The following is a 21,966-nucleotide window of genomic DNA, read 5'->3' as shown; positions in this document are numbered from 1 at the left end:
AATGCCAGGATACTTTTGCATAGTGATTTAACTATCCACAAATACATGAAATCATTAATGTAGGTGCTTTGAACCACTTTCTGGAGGGGTCTATTACACTTAATCAGCTTCAGAAAGATGCCTGGGAGATTAAACTTGGGTGGTACAAACATTTTCTCCTCATATCCTACTGTCTCCATTAATTGCTAAAGAAATGTAGCCAAACCCTCAGAGGCCCAAGTTGTTAGCAGAAATAGATACACTGGTTTCTGTGGTCCAGGTCCACATAAATTTGGATTTCTTCCAGGCAGTCTTTTAAAACAAAATTCCTGCAGCAACTAGGCATTAGGAAATTTCAATTCTCATGACAGCAATTGGAGGGATATCCAAACCATCCAAGCATGGGACACTGTAATAGCCTTGAAGAGCCTGTAAGGTTCCCTGGGAGATCTCAATGGACAGAGAAAAGGGTTCTTCCAGCTTGAAGCCAGAAGCCAGAAACTGCCTTGAGCAGGTACCTCTTTGTCTTCAATGATCACAGATGAAGACAAATGAAGCCACATCCTGTTCTCTGTTTTGTGGAGATGTTAGTGTCATGGGTCTGTGCTGACTCTCTGTTGACATGGGATTCATAAATATAAAACTCTCACAAATAAGTAGCTTGCTTCAAAGACAAACACATCCCCAAACAAATGTGCCTGCCCTGAAGTCAGCTAACCAGCCTTGCCAAGGAACAGAAGAGCAATGCAATGCAAAGCATGTTATAAACGTGTTGATGTTGTGTAAGGCCCTGATTCTGACATTCAGTCCAGAAATATATCTCTACATCTTTCAAAAAAGTTTAGCCCAAATACATAGCAATTCATAGAGTAGTAACACTATCGGGGTAGTTTTGTAGAAGAAGATCATAGAAACTTGAGAGTTGTGTATTTCAGCTGACTGAATTTACTGCAGGTAACAAGGCCTCTTGCGTCTTTCTCTTGCAAGTTTTTTCAAGGTGGGCCACCTTCCCTCCTCTTCTCTGTAAAGACCTCCCTGTCATTCCCCTGCTCTAAAACTCCTGTTTGCTCTGAGTGTCCCCATTCTCTTTTTTCCAAATACAAGGATTCATTGCACTCACTCTCATCTTCCTATCAACATCTGTGCTGCAATCTTCTTCCCTTTGCTTCATGCCCCCCTTCATAAGGCTCCTTCTCTCTTCAGCTTCTTGGCAGCTGTAGAAATCCCACTTTTCCTTTCTGATTTTTGGTCTATTCAAATCCTTGACCAGTTCCCTTCCTCCACCTACAATAAAGGCTTTGCATGATTGCCAGCCATGCAGAAGAAACAGCATTCCTTGTACATCCATGTAACTCTGGCAGGCACTGGTGGAGGCTTTGTGGATGTGTTGAAGGTCACAGATCTGTATTTTGCTCCTTCCCCCTCTTTGTCTCATTTTATACTACTGCAGATGGGACTGGATCAACTTCAGAGACTCAGCAGAGGTTGATAAGGTATCCCAACAGTTTATCACCATGGTACAAAGCGGATGAAGCACGTGAGCCACAGAAACAAGGACACTTCAACAACTGTTCTGATAAACTATAAAGCTTTGGGAATTAATTTTGCACTGGGCAGTATGCAAATAGTTTTCAAAAACTTCTTGAAAAATGGAGTCCCATTAGGCTTTCCATCTGATTTATTCCAGAGTTCCAGTCAATGACAGAAAAAGCTCTGCTGTCAAGAGGACAGAGATGTTTGAAATCTTTGAAGTCTTTGAAGTTTGAAGTCTTACTCATCAAAATTTTCAGAGGATTTCCCTCTCTGCAAAGAAATTTGCGTTTTCTGTGCTTACACCTCAGGTGACAAACACGCAGAGAAAGAAATAAAAATACAGGCCTCTCCCTCTTCTGTAGGGAAATTTACAGGAAAACACAGTATTACACCACATCTAAAGCCTTCTGACAATTTGTCACAATTAGGTGATTCTTTCCTACATACATTTCTTCCTTTTGCAAGGCAGCTGATCCCAGAATGACTAAAGCTATTACAACCACCACAAAAAAGAAAAAGAAGTACAAAAAATATTATTGTGACCTCCTTCAAACAACTAAAAAACAATGTAATCACTCATTATACAGTATCATGCAAATACACTTCAAAACCGCAGGAACCCCAGGGTGTTTGCCACACAGACACAGAGGGAGAAGGAGGAAAGAATTGGACAGAATTTCTATAGGTGCTGCTAAGTTAAAAAATTATTCATGCACATGTACTCTTGTCTTTTACCCAGAGCAGAGAGCAGATGATCATAGCACATACAGGACACAGTAATACATCATGCCTCTCCACACTAACACATATTCAAAGGTTTGACATTTTACGAGCATTTAAGGAAAACAAAAACAATCCTGCAACCCTCTGTGAACTGGAGTCAACTTCCTCACAGAAGTGGAGGGATTGACTTCCATGGGGCGAACTTCTGCTGCATTAAGTGAGCAATACTTTAAAGACCTCCCTCAAAGTTCAGCTGATAAACACCACAGAATGCAGAGCTCTCTGAACTTAAACTACAGAGCTAAAATGCACAGTAGTGTGTTTCTAAATGTTTGGTTCTGACACTTGCTATTATAAGGAACAGGTAGTTATTGATTACTTTTGTGGGGTGAGAAAGTAGGGACCCAAGGCTATGCAATTCAGGAGACAGAGATTGTCTGGGGCTACAAGTGAGACAATCTTTGAATGGGTAGTTAAATATATTTTGATAAAATAAGATTTAGCGAGGCAAAAAGGGAGCTCTTGTTTATTTTCAAAGATTAGTTGTTCTGGTAAAAAATCTTACTTAATGCCTACCATTCTTCATGCATCTTTAGACACAACTTACATGTTGTCCTCCTTCTTCTTCTGGCTTTACCTGAGACATATAAGGACAAGGTAACAGACCAGTAAGTGCTAGAATTTAAAAGCTTCATTTAAAGTAAAGTTTAAAGCACATAGTTTCTGTGTTGGTGAAATACTCAATGTTTTTTCAGCCTGGCTGTGATTCTCTGAATGATGCCACATCCACTCCGACTCAAAATAATAGGAGGTTCTTTTCATATACCTTATTTTCACATTTTCACCTTAACACACATATTTTATTTGCTAAACAGAGAATTACTGTGACAATTAGTTTTCATTTACTCCAAAAAACATTCAGTAAATCTGCAGCCTTCATATTTATATTTTCCCCTTGCTTCTTTCTCGAATTTCTAACTATTAAAATGTGTCTGGGTAATCCTGACTTTTGCATTAACATTGCCAACTTTGTTATCAGATATTTTCAGATTAATGTTCATGCCAGCATTTGCTTCAAAATTATACATATAAGACAGCTGTCACCATATGAATTGCAACAGTAAAAATACCTTTTTTCTAGTTTTGTCCCTTCTTCCCATTAGAAACTCAACTATTGAAGCATATTTCAGATGAATCCAAGTAAATCCTTGCTGTCAGATGTTTCACCACAGCTCTTCCACCACCCTGAGTTCAGAACTGCTGAGTAAAGTGTGCAGCTAGATGGCAGTATGCCAAATTAAAGAATCAATATGAAATTGACTATTTCTAATAAGGCATGATATAGGATGTTTTAAATAGCATGAAAACCTAAAAAATCAAATCCGTAACGATAAAATAAAACCGTCCATAATATTGTCGTGACTGAAAAGCTGTAGTGAGGTGGTATATTGAGCCAGGGCAACTAAAAAACCCTGTATTTCATTCTGCCTCAAAGAGCCACTCTACCCTAACCACCCTACATTTCAGGTACCAGCTCTTATCACTATGTAAAACAGAAACAGTGCCATCTGCCTTGGTGTGAAGAGCATTGTATGGCTTAATAAAGGGATGTAAATACTTGTGTTAGTTCAAGGTCCTCCATGAAATGGGACAGATAATATGATGCAAATGAACAGGAACATACACCAATAGGTAAATATGGGACCAACTGAACACAGCACATAAATACCCTTCTGCTGAATAAAAGGCCTCTAGAGCAATAAAACTTAAGGCACCATTCTCCAAGGCTAGCTGGCATAAAAGGACAAAGGAGGTCTTCTGCAAGGAGGAAAGGATCCTTCTGCTCAGATCACTGAGCAGTTGCTGTACTGTACACCAGCAAAACAGCCTCAGGGCTGTGGAGCTGCACACTTGCCCACTGGACCCTTTCAATGCAAGGATCTCAGTACATTCAATGAAGAATTTCTTATCCCAATAGGCAGAAAAAGAATTCCCACCCCGCACAGGATCTTTGTTTTCTCCACAGTCTAAACACACAATTGTACTTACTGCCTTCTAGGAACCTACCCTAAATCCACAGGCAGGAAAGGAAAAAACATGCTACACTCAGCTATAAACTAGTTTTCTTTGCTGCTGTGCTTTTTACTTTGGCTCTGTATTGGACTTGCCTTAATATTTAAACTAGCTGCTACCTTTTGCTAGTGCAAGATCTGTTAGCACTTCTGATATAAACTCCATTTTGACTGGGACAACCAAACATTTCAGGATTAAGCATGATTTTTCCATTGTCAAATGTTTTAGCCACACTTTTAAAAAATTATTTTATTAATTTTACAATATGGAAGTAGCAGGGAATAGTTTAGATGGATAGTTTTCTTTTTACAGTCCTATATTTTAAACCCAAATTTTACATAAGTCTAAAATCTGTCATGCTGTAAGTAATGATGTTTATATATATATATATATATATATATATATATATATATATATATTTGCTGTGCATTCTTAACATATGAATTGTTACACTTTTTGTGTGCTAAGAATATATAACACAACACATAATTTTGTTTACTTGTAGGTAATATTTCATTAAGATTCTTTTTATACTGGTAAACCTTAGGCTAGAGCATCACCACATCTTATATCATATTCAAAAGATCAGGGGTTTTGCCTGAGTATCAGGAAGACAGGCTCAAGAGAACATTCTGCTGAGATCCCTGAGGGATTTTGATTATTGCCTTGATGAAAGCCAAAGACCATTGATGGCTGTACCATGGATGTCACTTCAAGTGACCAGGACATTATGGTGAGATGATGGAACCTGCAGGAAATCTTACAGTCCCAATGGCCCTTTGGAACAGTAACAGCACCTCCCAGAGATGTCACCAAACAGGCTCTTGTTTTCCTTTTTCCCTTCATGGAGAACCAGAGACCTGTGAGAAACATGAAAAGGAAAAAACTGTACAGCCTAGTTTATCTGTACAAAGGCAGGAATTATCCACATCCATTCCTACAAAATCCTTCTTTTCATTTTCAAGCTACTTTACTTTCAAAAAATCTTTAAGTAAAACTGTATAGAAGTACATTAAGTATTTTAAAGAAAGCTACTATCTCAACAAACATATTTATTCAAAACAACATACAGAGGATGACTGTTGCAGTTGAACTCTCACTACTAATTAATGTATGACTGTCTAACTTGGCTTTCTAGAACAACAACAACCACAAAAAAAAACCCAAGTGTATTAAAGCCTCAAGTTACATAAATACTGTTTTACTACACTTATGAAAAATATAAACTTACAGACGTGGGCAAAAGAAGGCCAGAATTTTTGGGGAAAGAGGTCTCCTAGACACATAGCATGACACAGAATGAAAAATCCTCTTCCTGGAGAATTTCTCTCTTCAGGCACTTCTCACAGGCACTTTATGCTTTCAACCACTGTTTTTTGTTATCTTTAGGACAAGGTGATGTTTGGGGAAAAGTTTCACAGCAGCCCCTAGGCCAAAACATTCTGGCCTAACTAGCCAGACAGCAGATTCCTTTTTTACTATTTCAAATAAAACACTTGAGTTCCAGTACAAGATCATTCTTCAACTCAGATTATACCAGATTATAGTCCAGAGGTGAAAACAGGTGTTATAAACTGGGTAAAATATAAACGCATGTATTTTGCTGACCTTTTCATTAGGCTCTCATTTCAGACTTAATTGTAGATTCAAAGAGAGTGTAGCAGAAAACCTTTAACTAATGTTCTCCAAAGCATATTGAGTAGCCTGACCAACAATTTAGTTACCTGTCTTAACAGGAATTGGGCTGGGACTGGGTTCTAGCACTCACAGCTAGTCTCAAATTTGGAGTTTGTGGCCAACTTTGTTCACAGTGAAAAGTGATTTGGAGGAAAAAGTTTTTAAAAACCTTGCTATCCTCACCTTTTCCTCACTCATTCACAGACACGTAGCACAAAGGCAAGTTTGTGCACTCCCTGAGGAGAACCTCTTGCAAGAAGCTGGATGAGGGACATCTCAAGAGCTTTCAATGGCAGCCTCACTGTGAACTCAGTTTCCCTCAGCAGCCAGTCTCCTTTAGAAAATTGTTGTCTGTTGGCAAGCCTGTGATTGAACTATGTGGTGAGGGAAGAGACTGGATCCCCATCAATGACCATGACTATGGTCTGCATGGGACCACCAACTAAATAAGGTCTTGAAAGATTAGATCTCCCAACAGATCTAGCCCACTAGAGCACCCAATCCTTTGTCCCATCACCCCAGAGACCCCTCCCTCACCCCATGGCCTCAGGGCCATATCCCCACTTCCACAACTGCCTGGTCTCCCACCTCCTAGAAATGTCCACCAGGTGCATCCCTACCCCTAGGAAGGATTCCCTCTCAAGAAGAAAGGACTGAGAGGGCACCTCATAAATGTGTACAAATACCTGATGGGCAGGAGGGAGTGCCCTCCCTCCTGCCCACTGGGTATTTATAAATGAAAATATAAATATAAATAAAAATGAAGGCAGGCTTTTCTCACTGGTGCCAACCACTAGGACACAAGGCAATGGGCAGAAGCTGGACAATGTGTGATTCTTGCGGTGCCTTGTGAAAGGCTAGAATTAAGCCTCGATGATCCCAAGGGGTCCCTTCCAACTCAGTTATTGTACGGTTCTATGATTGTATGATGCACAGGAAGTTCCACATGATTATGAGGAAGAACTTCTTTACCGAGCAGGGGACCACTCATTGGAACAGGTTGTGGAGTCCCCCTCACTGGAGGTACTCAGGAACTGCCTGGGTGCAATCCTGTGCCATGCGCTCTGGGATGACTGCCTGGGCAGGGTGACCCACGGCGGTGCCCCGCAGCCTGACCCGCTCGGCGAATGTGAGAAGAGGGCCCGAGGCGAGCGCCGAGGCGCGGCCCGCACGGAGGGCAGGCTGAGGGCGGCGTTCCCCCGCTCCCTCCTCCCGCCCGCCCGCCCGCCCGCCGGGCCCGCGGCCGCCCCCGCCCGCCCGCTCTCTCGCACGGCGGCGCGGGCAGGGCCCGCTGCGCTACGGCGGGCAAGGCTGGGGCGGCGTCAGCGGGCGCGCGGTGCCGGCTCCAGGGCTTTAAAGCAGCGTGTAAGCTGAGATGCTACCACAGACAGCGGCGCGGCGGCGGCGGCCGCAGGAGCTCCTCGAGCCCAGACGGGCGCCCTCCTTTCGCCCCCGCCGCGCCCCGGAGCATGAGAGCGGCCGCCCCGCGGCTCTAGGTACCCCCCGGGCCCCATGGCGACGACCCGCGCTGCCCGCGCCCTGCTGCTGCTGCTGCTGCTGCTGCTGTGCCCGCCGGGGCTGCGGCGGGGGGCGCGGGGCGGCGGGCAGCGCCCGCGGGGCTGTCCGGCGCCGTGCCGCTGCGAGCTGGACGGAGTGCTGCTCCGCGCCGACTGCTCCGACCTCGGGCTCACCGCCGTGCCCGCCAACCTCAGCGTCTTCACCTCCTACCTGTAAGTGCGGGCCGGCCGGCCAGGGCGCACCGGCGGCGGCGGAGGGAGGGCTCGGGCCGGCCTCCGGCGCTGACAGGAGGCGCTCCGTGCCCGGAGAGAACACCCGACTTCAAATAAGTTTCTAATCGCTTTTTAATCAGCGGGCGCGTTGTAAAGCGTTTATAGCTGTCTGGCTATCGCGGTGCCCGCTCCGGCGCCCGGAGGATCGCTGTGTGATGTGCCGTTTGGAGGGTAATTAAAAGCGATTGCAACAGCAGAAACTCGATGCGATCCTCCGGGACGTTATCTTCACCTTTGCTTCCCGGGACAGGGCTTTGAACTGCGGCCGCTGCCGATTTAATCGTTAACAGATCTCCCCTCGGGTGGAGCGAAGGCAGTGAGTGAATAAAGCGCGCTCCCCGGGGACAGCGCTCGGGGACCGCAGTGCCGGTGTCCGGACACAGGTGCCGGTGTCCAGATCCGGGCTCTGGCCGGCGCACCCCGCCCCTCGGGAGTCTCCCCGGGCCTCGCAGCGCCCGCCTGACAGGGCATCCCCGCCGGCACGGGCTGCGCTCCTTGCGGGCTGCGCTGCATCCCGGGCGCGCTGAGCTACAGCGTGCAGGGACAGAGCCGGAGAGAACGGAGAAACTCTGCATTAGCAAAAAAATCCACCCAAAACCCTGGTGAAACTTTGTTTGCTTGCTTTTTTTTTTGGCTCAGTGTTCGTCATTTAGCCTCTCGTGGTGTCGTGTCTTGAAAGTGCTGGTGCTCTAAGTGTTCCTTTGCTGTTCTCCTTACTGATTGCATAGTTTTTGTGGTTGTTCATTTACAGCTTATTCTTCATGCCCAGCATAAAGTATGTCTGGTTTTGAACGTGTTTGTCCAGTCTCCATATTTTGACATGCTGTAAACATGCTTGCTACTATAGTTACTGTGAAGATGCTTTCACAGCATTCTGTGTCTGGCATGCTAAGGTAATCGTTCTGAGCACACTTCTCTGTTAGCACCATGCTTCAAAGGACATAAAACATATCTTACATCTGAAAGACAGAATAAAGTAAGCTAGAAATTGATTTCTATGCAAAGTATAAACATGGCAACATGGACAAGGTGGAAATTAAGTGCAATCAACCAAATCTAAGTATATATTAGGGGAAAACCTAAGTTAAAGAAAATAACATACATTTATAACTAAGGTGAGCAGCTGAAAGACCTATTTTATATATACTATGCATGTAAATACTATTCTGAAATTTTTCTTAAGACCATTTTTAGCTTATTTTATCAGAAACATTTCAAAACAAAGCTATTGATAATGTTAGGAGGCGGGAGTCAGCAGTCAGCATTACTGAACAACCACTTAAAGTAGAGCGAAACTTTGGCTATGTGTAATAAAGATACAGTCCTAAGACGTGTACAAGGTCTGTCACTAGTTCCAGAAGTAGCAGGTCCTGATTTTGGGTATACATAAGATACGGTGTTTTCTGGTGCTTTGGAAAGCCATAAGCAGAAGGGTAGACAGTGATGGTATAAAGGCATACTTAAGCTGTACACATCCCAAGATAAGAAGTAGAGACCCTAAATTCCTCACTGCTTGGAGGAATGCTAAAACCAGAAAAACATGAGACTGTTTGACTGTTTTATGAAAAAAAAGAGAGCATATGTGTGGTAATGTCAAAATACCATTGCTGGGGTTCTTCTGCCTCTGGTAACCTGCTTCATGGGAGGATTGTGATCTAGTCTGCCCTTTTGTTTCTAAATCCTTCTGTCCTTCAGAAGGAATGTCTTTCTTCAGTCAAAAATCCTCTGTTGTTCAGTGACATACACTCTGAAGTGAAAAAATGTTATTTGGATAGGCAGACTTTTAAATGACCAGGACTGCATGCAGGCAGTATAAAGGATAAAAGACCAATTTATACACATAAGCAGCTACACTTACCATTTTCCAAATTTACAAGGCTGCTATCCTTGGATTGATTAATTATTGCCTAATTATGCAGAACTATGGCTCCTGCCTGCCTTCCCTAAAGAACTGTCAGGTCTCATTGTCTGTAGATGGCTAAGCAATGGCAAATTTTAAAACATGCCTGCTTGTTATAGGCATGTTTGCCTCCCTGAGCTTGGTAATGGCCAATCAGCTGCTTCTTGATTATTCTCCTTTCTGGTTTGGTTTTTTTTCCCCCCCAGAAAACTCAAAAATATCTTTTTCTGCTGTGACAACGTTTACCTCAGATCAGACCAAGAGATTAAAATTGTGTACTCCCAGTTAATCTCTTTCAAGAAAAAAATAATCTTCTTCAGTCAATTATGTTCTTGCACCATAGATTCATCTGACCAAAACCAGTGTTTAGTACTACCTTGGATTAAGTTTGAGTTTTTAAAGCTTTGGGTTGTTTTGGGTTTTGGGTATTTTTTTTTATTTCTGAACTTTTTATCTTAGTTTAACACTCACATATGAGAAAAAGGTTTTCTTGGTGTGCACTGGAGATAGTGGAAAAAGCTGAAATGCTGAGGCCATTAAAGATTTGTTTTATTTTGAAACAAATGTCTGTAGAGCATGATGTATTATGGTGACTGAATTTTACATGTACCATCATTTTTTTTACGATGGTGCTCTTGCAGCAGAGCTAAATGTACTCTACAGATGGACCTGCTACAATTTTCTCCATTCTCATTTATAATCCCAGGCAGCAATTCTTTCCTCCCATCAAAAATATTTTTATTTATGATTATGTGTCTGCTGCCATGAACTGTTAGACTTTTTAAGAGCAGGCAAGGAGAATCCATGAGTTTCTTTCCATTCCTTTTTCTTCATTTACTTTTAAGCTAAGTAATGTATTTGGTGTATTCAATGCAACTCCTGTTGACATAAATGAGAATTCCATGTGCTGATGAAGGGCAGGACTGAGTCTCTGTTTCAAATTAAGAACAGGTCACTTTCCTATCAGTTCACAGTGGAAAGAAGAAGAAAGAATCTACGGGTCTTTTGCACATAGGACCCTCATTAATTCTCAAACCAAACCCATGAGTTAGTGAAATATTGTTACCATTTGCTGTGATGTGGAAAATTGAAGTGGAGAAGGGCTTGCTCAAAGTTAGAGGTAAAGTTTATGACAAGCCAGCCATTAAAGAAATTCTAACTCCATTGTTTAACCACAGGCTTGTCCTGCTATACTTATATAACCCTAGAATAACCCTAATTATTTATTACTCCTTAAAAATTGTGTGAAAGTTGGAAACTCCGGTTCAAGAATATTTAGTATGACAAGTAATGAAAACAGATTTTCTTTTCAATCTCTTCTGATGACAATATAGAAGACAGCACTTACAGATTTTTAGGTTGTTTTGGGCCTGGACAATACAAAAAAGTAAATTTATTTTAACTGCCAGGGCTGTCTAACAATTTGTATACTGTGTTTGTGATCAAAACCTGTCAATAATAAGCAGAATTTTTGCAAAATAAAAGCATCATGGGTTGACAGAGATATGCATGAATATAAATATTGCAGCATGTTGCCTTTTACATTATAGTTGACATAAAAAGTCTAAATTTAGGTATATTGTAAATATCATGCTAACACTTGGTGAAATACAATTCATATAATTTTTAAATTTTCATAGAAATAATTTATTACGAAAAATTATTTCTCAAAACATTGATAACATTGATATTATTGCAGTAGAACCTATAAAGAAGATATCAATGCCTGTTAAAAGGTTTCAAATCTCTCAATCTTCAAGAAAATTTTGTCCTTCCACTTCATTCATTGCTATGCTGTTGTATTTGATGATAACTGTTCCTGTAGAGCACAGTCAAAAAAGACTCTGAAAGTGTTAAAATGACTAAACATAAAAAATGGAAGAAAAAAAAATGGCAATGAACCTGAATGAAAAGATTGCTTACTATTTTGAAGGTAAAGAAGTATGTTCCCAGAAACTGACAATGCTTCTGAAATAAGAAATATAGCAATTTTTGTGTCAGGAATACCCAAAATCATTAAGAACAATCCTTTGGGGTAAATTTGCATCCTTTTAGTCATTCTGATCTCACAATGCAAATTCAGGTCTTGTCTGCATCTTCATCAGAGGTATTTTGGGAATGACCATGGTTTTTCAAAGAGATCAAACAGCAGCATGAGTTATAAAGTCTCTTACACCTTCCAGATCCCTTGACAAGATTTAGGAGTTAGATATTTCATAAAATGTCTGTCTTTTCTTAGGAAGTACTTCTTTACACAGCTACAAACTTTATAGACCTTAAATTAATTAATTGTCATGTGGTTTCAGTTAGTAATCTGAATCTTGTCCTGATTGAGGATGAAGGTGAATCCAGGTTCTGGATTTAGAATTTGGTGCTAAATCTCCCTTTTGAAAAGGAAACATAAAATTTCCTCTCTACTCGTGGCAATAGCACATATGCAAAGGTGAAATATACCTGACAATAAATTAGAGGTAAACAAAAACTGAAGTAACACACTATGCAAAGTATCATGTTTGCCAGTTTTCAAGAGATTTGCTTTAAATTTCAAAACATAGTATGTCAAGTCAAAGTCAGTTTCTTTGAGAAAAATTTTGATTGAAAATGTTTTTTGAACTATCATTCTTCTCACTTGAGAATACTGTGTTAAAAATAACTCTTTACACTGCTTCCTAAAGAGCCTTTTGCTGCTCTGAAAGAAAAAAAGGCTCTCACACATTACCTCTCTCCTTTAGCATTTGCTCTGTGGAAACACTGCATAAATTGACAGGGAAAAGGAAGCAGTTTTTAAGCTGGGAGAACACAAGGCGCTGACAGAGTGAAGGCACCTTTGCTTTGGTTGGTGTCTGAAGCACAGCGGACAATTGGCCGGGCAGAGGGAGCCTGACTCCAGCTGAGAACGCGTGCACTGGCCTGACCTTCCCAGTCAGCATGCCAGCAGAGATTAGGCTTCCCTCAAGTGCTCCCTTGTTAACCCAGCTTTTTCTGCAATGTCATTTGTCTCTCAAATGCTTCAAATTGCTACCAATCTTTCAGTAGTCCAGATCACTTTCTTTTATTCTGTGTGTTGGCCAAGATAATATTTCATCTGCATGCGCTGCTTTCTTAATTCTCTGTTGGCTATTTAAATAGTCATGATTAATACAATTTATGGTGTTGTCCCTGATTTCCATACTTGAACTGTCCAGCAGATCTGCTTATTTTCCCAGGAAAAATCATGGTAAATAAGGTGTGGTTCCTTTGGCTCCAAGTTAGCTGATTGAAGGCAGAACATGATGTGGTGTTTTTGACATACCAGAACAGCTTTAGACTTTGGTTAGAAGAAAATACCCTAACATCATTAAAAAAAAATAAGATGTGATCAAAGCATGCTTACTCCTCAGAGATTTAGCAATTCATGTGGCAAATCCATATGCTTTATTCTCTGTAATGTTTGCTGAGAAAAGCTGAGAATCTTCTGTACAATTTTACTGATCAGATGTGAGAAATTTATCACCTGGAGAACCATAAAAGACATAAATATGGCTGGGGAGAGGTAGGGCCTGAAATGATGTTACTGACACTTGCTGAAGGAGCGCTACCTTTTTCTGTCTCTCGGAATTGAGGTTTAAACAAAAAAAAGTACGAAGATAGTGAACTGTTTCAGCTGTATAGGGCAGCAACTCATGGTACTCCTGACTTTGTCCTAGCGCTTTTTTATTTCCCGAAACTCTACAGGCAATATCTGGTAATTTTTGAATTAGAGACCTTAAAATGAGTATTAAAGAAGCAGCAGCACCCAAGTAGAAATACTGTCCTGGAATGTCTTTGCCATTTAGGTGGAAAAGACCCCCAGCCAGCTCATATTATACTAAGCACCAGCAATCCCCGGATCTCTAAGCAGTAATGAAATGGGATTGCAATGCAAGTTCCCAGGAACTGGTGCCATTTTATCCAGCTTTGCTCAGACAGTACATTCTGTATCACCTTCCAGATTTATTATTTTGCTGCGTTTTTCTAATTTTTCGCTATGAGCTTTGGGTTTTAGGGGCTGTGGCCACAGCGCTGAGGTCATTCCCTGAAAGGACAAGCTATATTTTCATGTCTAGTCACTGCTGCAAAAAATAATTAATCTGAAGTGTAGTGTTATCCAACAATGATAATTATAATAATCAGCCACTCCCAAACTGGGATTTTATTGGTAACAAATGGGCTCTTAGTTTGGGTCCAATTGTATGATTTGGCTTCAGTCCTGCAAATACTTATCCAGATACTTAACTTCAGTGTCAGGAATGGTTCCACTGAAATCACATGTGCAAATGTTTGTTGATCAAGGCCTTTAATAATTCTAAAACAATCATCCCTTTCCCACATGTCAGCTCGTTTGTGGGGAATAGTTTCATTAAGCTGTTCTCCACCACTGTCTCATTGCACAGCCTAAAGCATTATGCATATCATAAATCATTTAATACCATTGTTTTCAAAAATGGACTGATTTGAATATTTATTTTTATCTGGAATGCACCATTCTCCAATGATATTAAATTATTTAGTTGCAGTGAAATAATTTTAAGGGCATATTTGGATTAAAAATTGCTGAAACTTTTTGCATTATACTTCAGAGGTATAGTTGGCTTTGTACAGTGATATAGTATTGTGTGCATGGAAATGTCTGTGCATAGACAGATGTCAGACAAATTTTTAAAAATATCTATCAGTCTAAAGCAGCACAAACAACTATAATTCCCACTGTACAAAATCTCTCCCTGCTTTTGATTAAAAACACTTGATTAAATGTTTTCTATTTTGTTGAGAGTAACCATGCTTAATGAAATAACTAAACTTGAATTCTAATTACTTAAGTAATGTAGAAGTATTTTTTGGGTTGGGACTCAATGTGCATAATGATTGCGAATAAACTTAACCCTTTTTTTTGTGCTTGTGTCATACAGATTTTCCCATGAAAAGTGTACAATAATTTGATGCTGTTATTTATGAAGGGGAGGTAGGAGGTAGAAAAGTAAAGCTGGTGTTCAGTACTACTACTTGTCTTTCTTTTTTTATTCTGTTAGTTTTTTCACCTAACACTTCAGCCTGTTTTGTTTGAGGATAGAACAGTTAGAACACTGATATTACACAGAAATAGGACTTTCTTAGCCCTCGTTTCTGCAGCAGTAGGCATCTTACAATGCCAGTTGAACCATGCCTTCTGGATCCTGTGATAATAAAAATGCTAGTGTAAGTGAATGAAAGAACAGATGTGAGATGATGTCAGCATCAAGGGAAGTGTAGCTGCACTGATTTGGCATTCACTGAGTTTGTAAATGAGTCTCTGTCTACCCTGAGGGGAGAAGGTCACAGCTGGCAAAGGAAGCAAGTAAGATAAGACAAAGTTCTCTCTCATCCACGATTGAACGTTACATGTTCTGAACCACCTTGATGAGTAACTTGCCTTTGAGCTTGATCCTTAATCAGCTTGGTGTGGAGGCTGCCTCAGAAATTAAATATTTCTCCTGTTGGTCTCACATATGATGAGGCTGCATTTATGTTTGTAGTGGAGGGTGAGACCAAGTTGTCCAGTGTCCAGAAATAAGATTTATCCTTATGAAGACCCGGAAACCAAAGTTTCTTAAACACCCTAATTCAAGAGATTGTCATTTTGGGAGCATGAGAAAAAGACAGAAACTGCTTCTGGGAACAAGGACTATAATCAGTTAGCCATAACTGGGATTCAGGTAAAGAGACCTTTAAGTCCTTCTGCTCCTGGATGTAGTAATTTATGGATTCAAGTCACGCAGCTATTCTCTAGTCTTACTCCTTATTTGTGATGGCTGGGACAACTGCCTGCATCTGACTAATTTGGTGGTGGCTGAAAAAAGCTGGAGGTCTGTAGATTAAGAATACTTAATTATGTGCTAATTGTGAGTATGACATGGTAAAATAAGGGAGATCCCAAGAAAATTTCTTCTCTTCAAAAGGGTATATGCCTGCCTTTCAGTTTTGCTCCTGGCTGTCTATGTGACCTGAATTCTGTGATATATAAGTTTCTTGTTGGAATAAGTAAGCCTGTGCAGGCATCTGAGAGTAATATTTGACCTGCTGACAAGGAAATACAGGATCCATACGCTTGGTGCAATATGAAAATATTGCCTGCAGTTGTGCTGAAGTTGTGCAAAGACAAGGAACTGGAAGCAGTCCAAAAGAGGTGCAGGTTCAACTTTGTGACCTGACAAGGGTCTCAGGGAGTACATTCCTGTCCTAGAGTGTCCCTGCATAAAGCCTCACTGTATTGACTGTAAACTGCAACAGGCACACACAATTACAGGAAGCTTAATAGAGCAACAAAAAGTAGATGGAGAACAAAGAGACAGCAGGTTGCTTGGGAATCTGCCTGTGTCTGTGCCGTAGAGTAGTGACTTGTACCTCTCATCAGGCAGCTCAACCAACTCTAAACATTGTAAACCCCCAGGAGAAGTGGCACTCTAGTCTAGCACTAAATTCTAAATTCACAATTCACATTTGTGCCATGTGTATGCAGTAAGACTTTGCAGTGTACAGTTACTGTGGCAGAGTTATCATCAGAAATGTTTGTTTCCTTAGTGGAGATAAGACCTGAGGATATAATTATGGTGGGGTGAAAAGTAAAGGTGTGCAGTGCTGCTGGTAGGTGTTTTTAAAACTTGAGTGTGAGGCACTGTGGAAGAGTAACTGGTAGCAGGAAAAGGGTCTTGTGGTCTTTTTTAGGCCTAGCACTGAAAAGGGAAAATGTGAAAGCTCTTGATCAAAGAATAGCATCTGGGAAGACTGTAAGCTCCTCAGCATATGGAGGCTTCACTGTGTCTCATACCTGCACATATAAAGTAGTGTGAACTGTCAAGTGCCAGAACTTTACTTCCTTCTGGCCAACACAGAAGATGTGAAAAGAAAGACCAGGACAACCCCTTTGGAACATGCTAACTACCTGGAGGCCAGAGACAGTACAGAACATAGTTAAACACATTCTTGGAATCTTGAGGTACGTGTTTTTAGAATTAAAAAAATGTTTACTGAATATGCACTATGATCTCAGAGATGCTTGATAGCCCACAGCCTTGATGAACAGCACTTGGGCTAACCTTTTTTTCTTATCAGAAACCCTGTCTGCTCCCAGGAACTAGTTCTGTCTAATGAGCTCCTGTTTTTTAGTGAACAGCCATGGAAATTTATTTTTCTTTCTTGAATGACAATTCAAGTGGAACAACATTTTTGCTATCAAACTTTCAAAGTTACCGACCCGAATTTTGACCACAACAGAAAATTACTAAAGCCAACTAAAGCAATTACCAAAGTGACTAAACCAGCTCCCTTGCGACCCTATAAACAGCAGTCATAAGTAAGACCCTCTGAGCTCTCCATGTTCACAGCAGGCTCTGATCAGGAAATTCCCTCTGTGTGGGACACCTCTCAGAGCCAGCGAACTCTCAAGTTTGCTATACTTGGAGGATCACTGCCAAGTGCCACCCATAGAACCTGGGTCAATATCCCCACTCCTTGAGGCTCAAACCTTCACCTGTAGAGAAGATGCAAAATCATCTGAGTACTGCACTTAAACAGGAATTTTTCACAGACCTATACCTTGTCCATACTCCTTTAGGTGTTTGTGTGAATGTGCCTATGCTATAGCAAATGTGCTGTGAATGTTTCTCCCTTAGATTTTTAAGTGGGTTAGATTCATAAGATACCTCTATAAATGAGTTGCTATTGTGCTTATAGCAAATTCTATTGAATCTTTTGACAAATTGTTTAAATTAGGCTATTAAGTGCTGCTAAATTTAAATGTGCTTAAAATCTTTAGTTGCAAGCCATTGGTCAAGTCTAGGGCTAAGATTGGCAGGCAGATTTGCTCTAAACTTTGGGACTAAGAGGAAGAGTCTCTGTTACTCCTTTTAATCCTTACCCTTTTTTTCATCCTCAGCCTCCGCAGAGAAAAGTTTTGTCGATTTTTATGTTTTAGTCTGATTTTTCTCTGTGTGCTTTAACCATCTAGTTAGCAGTAGAGTGAACCTTGCCAATGAGCTTTGTCATGCTTTCACTTTAATGTTAAACCTGCTTTTGCTAGTGATTCTTTGAACAACCTAAGACACCCATTCACACAGATTTCTGTGTGCCATTCCATGTAGGTAAATTAGTAGATTTATGCCAAGGAAGATTTCATGTAGCTTCTGCTATGCTTATACTAATGGAACTAACTTAATTGTGTGGAATTTGTATTGCTAAAATAAATTGAATTTGAAAATTTTAAAGATTTTGAAAAGTAATAATTAATATAATTAAATTTAAGCATTTGCTTTGGTTTTAAAGTACCAACTCTTGACAGAAAAGCTTCTATTGTATCATTAGTATGCACACTGTCCATCTTTTTTAAATAAACAAAAGTCAGTTTTTTCTTTGGAAAAAAGATTTTTGGCATACCATTGAGTGATCATCGTTATTGTCTTGTTTGCACCAGGGTGCAGACTCTGGCATGTGAGTTGTGTTGTGTCAGGGAGTTGTGTCAACTGTACAAATTTTGCAGGAGTTTCAGGCAGGAAGGAACTTCTTTTGTTTTTCAGTTATTTTGCGGCCATTGTTGATAGCATTAAGTGAACAGAGCAACAGGGTTTTTTGGAGGATGCTTACACAGTGCTGTAGTACATTCATTACATTCATAGTTAGAAACAACTGTCATACCAAATAGAGTTATCAGAATCACATTTCTGTACATATTGGTGCCTCAGCTGTTCTGCCTTCAATGGCTGCCTCTGGTCAATTTGTGAAGAATCCCATAAACCTGAATCCAGATGTGGTCTGTTTTCTACATTTGTCATCAATCATGGAGATGGTGTCTTGTAGTCATGCAGCTCTATGTTCCTGCCTGTCTTTCCATAATGCAGTGCTGGAAGAGCATCAGATTTCACAAGGAATTTGTAATATCCAGATTTAGTGGATGGTATTATTTGCAGTGTTGTATCTCTGTGTGGGAAGTCTATAAGGAAATGCTCCCTGCTCTCAATGTGCTGCTGGTTTAATCACTTCTGATAAGGGTTTATGAAAACTAATTATGAGCTAATTTGGTCTCCAATGAAGCTAGAACTGAAGCTTCTTTCAATGATGTGGATGGAACCCCTGGTATGTCACAGTTAGTTTATTGTAGAGGATTCTGTTGGGATGTGATGAGTCTAATCTAAGGGAAATTACTCACTCTTTATCCAAATATCTCCATATGGTGAGTACACAAGCAGGTTTTTTTTTAGTATTTAGTGAATGAGTAATTACCAAAGTATCAATGATAGTAATTAAGTGTTAAAGACATTCATTAGTGGTTTGGATTATTTTAGAGTGGAGAGCTTCCATTAAGTTGTATTCACATTTTTTATAGAGCAGTATTAAGATGGTTGTTCAATAATGACCAAATGAAAATAAGAAATCTGTGAGTCGTCATTTAACAATAGGATTTTGGTAAATGAATGGATGTCCCAGCCACAGGAGAATTTTAACAGAAAGACATACAGGACAAAAATACACCTTACCAGCAAAGGATTATGTCTATGTTTTTTTCAGTTAGTAATATCACTGCTAGTGTTAGAAATAAATGTTTTTTTCTCTACCTGTAAATGGCTTATCAGAAAAAATTCTAGAAATTAAAGTACTTAGTAATTTAACATTTATTAGGAGGTTTAGACATTAACTGAGTGTTCTTCTGTGCTGCTGAGTCTGTTTACAATGGAATGCCTTGGGCCAGCACCGACCAATAGGACACTTTAGAGGATGGGTCTAAGGAGCAGAGGAAGCGGCTGGTGTATCTGTACGCTGTTTAACTCTCAGAGCTGCTCCTGGATCATTGAAATCTTCAAGCAGAGTGACAAGCAAATGCCCAAGTCAGTCCCCTCAGGTGCAATTAGAGCAGGCCTGTTGCTCCTGCAGTGACCCTGGGTGCACTTTGGGAATGCACGGTCCAAGGCTGTGCAAGCTGACCCAAAACAAACAGGGCTGCATCAAGTGGAAGAATGACAGAGGACAAAGGGAGTTCAAATTTTTTCTTTATACACTATGGCACAGTTATTGATGAAGATGAAATATGAGGTGGAATTTTTCAGTAGTTTGAGTATGAGATAGAAGCTTTGAAGTTGCATCATAAGATGATTCTGCAGTGCTGCTTCAGAGCATATAATTCTTGAGCTAGTATTTTAATGATGTACTCTACGTATCTCTTCACTTGTAGTTAAAAAAGACATATTGAATGTTTTGTTCTGTGTCAGGGGAAGTATAAAGAAAGAACTACAGGGATTGATTTCAGTAACACTTGGTTTTAAAAGTATAGAAAGAAACCCCAACAACATTAATTTATGTTTTCTTTTATATCATCCACCAAAATAGATAATACAGACCATGTAAAATTGAGAGTTTTATTTCCTGTGAATACTGGTTTTATTTCCTGTGAATACTGGTTTTATTTCTTTTTTCATATTAGTCTTGTTCATGCAGTTGTCTCTGACTGCCAATTTTAGTAAAAAATACGCAATTAAATGTTTTGATAAGAAGATAATTGTTATATTTACTGCTAGCATGACATCATAAACTAACTTTAAAATTATTTTCAAGCACTCAGAAAATAAATTAACATAATATTTTGAGTATTAACATATTAATTAACAAGATGCACAATATTGATGGAGAAATATTCAAACTGGACTATTGGAATATCACACTGCAACACTGGACAAATGAAAGTGCATGTTAAACCAATGGAATAATATCTTCAAACATATGACATTAAATAAATGTGCAGTTTTCTGTGAATAAATTAATAAAATGCAAGATTCCTGCTGTAGAGAAACAAGTCTGGGATGTCACTGAGTAAGTATATGCATAAGGTTGAGTGATATTAAAATGAATAAAAGGCTGATTACCAGTTTGAATACCTGTTCTGTCCCTCATGCTACTCTATCAGTATTTCACAGAGCATGTGATGCTGTTGGCTGTGCTACTCACAAAGAAGAATTCAGCAAGGGATACTGGAGTAGAGTTTATGCGGCTTCTGAAATTCAGGGAAAAGGTGGCTTGAGGTTTATTTCACTATTTTAAAATATCTTTCTCCATAGCTTACTTAAGACAGAGACACAGCTCACAGCTCAGAAAGGCCTTACACTGCTTCTTAGAAAAGCAGTCAGCTTGTGTATAGATAGGGAATTGTTCCACTAATCAGAACTGTCAAACAGAGAATTTAAAATGTCTGTGGCTTCTGAGGAGGTTTGCCATATACCATTGTATTGTCCCAAGGGGGCTGGAGGTGGATGAGGGCTGTTCAGACTGATCCAGTCCTCCTCAGTTCTGTTAAAAATGACAGTCTGTCAGGACTGTGAGTTTAGTTCAGCTGTTTGAGTCATTGGCTGTTCTTGGATCTTAAAAAAAATTACGTCTATGTTCTTAACTATCACATGCAGAAGACATGACAATATAACTACAAGCTTTGCTAGCTCTATTTAAATCTCACCAGTAAAATTATTTGATTTTTTATACATACTATGTTTTCTGGAGACATAAGTTTAGGCTAATGCCAGTGTGTGCATCTTCAGGGTAATGATTTCTGTTGCAGTGCTTCTCTATAGTGCAGTGCCTCCACACACCAATTAAGTCCTATCTTTCAAGTGTAAAATATGTTAAGATACAAAAATTAGTGTATTTTTTCTCAGTATCTGAATCTTTCATTCTGACAAAGTGGAAATACTGCTCAGCTAGCTGTACATTAAATTGTTCCTTGGATACAAAGATATCCTGCATTCAGGGGAGTCTGGCAGTGATATTATTTTGGATACAGCTGTTAACCTAGCTGGTTTGTGTCTGGAAGGAAAGATGGATTGTGCTGTGACTGGGGTGACATCAGGCAGTCAGCTGTGAGACAATTACCCCCATATCTTCTGCTCCCTTCCTAGTATGTCTGTTTGTCCTTTGCATCTCAAAGTGCCTACACAGATTTTATGAAATTTATCCTTACAATCTTTATTGCCTTACACCAAACAACAAAGCTTTTTCAAGCTTCTCAGATTACTACTCCAGATCTAGGAAGAGACTTTTCCAAAGGTTTTTGTATCTGAATCTGAATCTGAATTAGATGTCTTATTTTTTAGACATTACCTGAGAAGATAAACACTATTTCCTTTCTAAGTTGCACTTGAGAGAATACATAGAGATCTTGTGTGTGCCTATATACAGGCTTGGAAAGAGCTTCTTGGCATATGTTTGAGCCTTATAATATTTATTTTGTTGTATGCTCTTACAGTGAATTGTTTGAGATTT

The 21,966-nt window shown here is 40.0% G+C and overlaps 1 protein-coding gene across 1 annotated transcript in view; it reads left to right on the top strand.

The window, feature by feature from the left end:
* Positions 1 to 7,286: 7,286 nt before the first annotated feature.
* LGR5 (leucine rich repeat containing G protein-coupled receptor 5) overlaps positions 7,287 to 21,966 on the top strand; it is a 92,095-nt gene continuing 77,415 nt past the window's right edge. Inside the window, exon 1 of the mRNA XM_071423423.1 lies at positions 7,287 to 7,715. Coding sequence (XP_071279524.1) covers positions 7,498 to 7,715 — 218 coding nt within the window. The 5' untranslated portion in view covers positions 7,287 to 7,497. The remainder of the gene's footprint in view (positions 7,716 to 21,966) is intronic.

Source organism: Agelaius tricolor, unplaced genomic scaffold, assembly GCF_023055355.1.
Source record: "Agelaius tricolor isolate 1412-34295 unplaced genomic scaffold, bAgeTri1.0.p SCAF_3, whole genome shotgun sequence".
NCBI classification, from domain to species: domain Eukaryota; kingdom Metazoa; phylum Chordata; class Aves; order Passeriformes; family Icteridae; genus Agelaius; species Agelaius tricolor.
The sequence above is the reverse complement of the archived record's forward strand: the minus strand, read 5'-3'. Positions and strand labels throughout refer to the sequence as shown.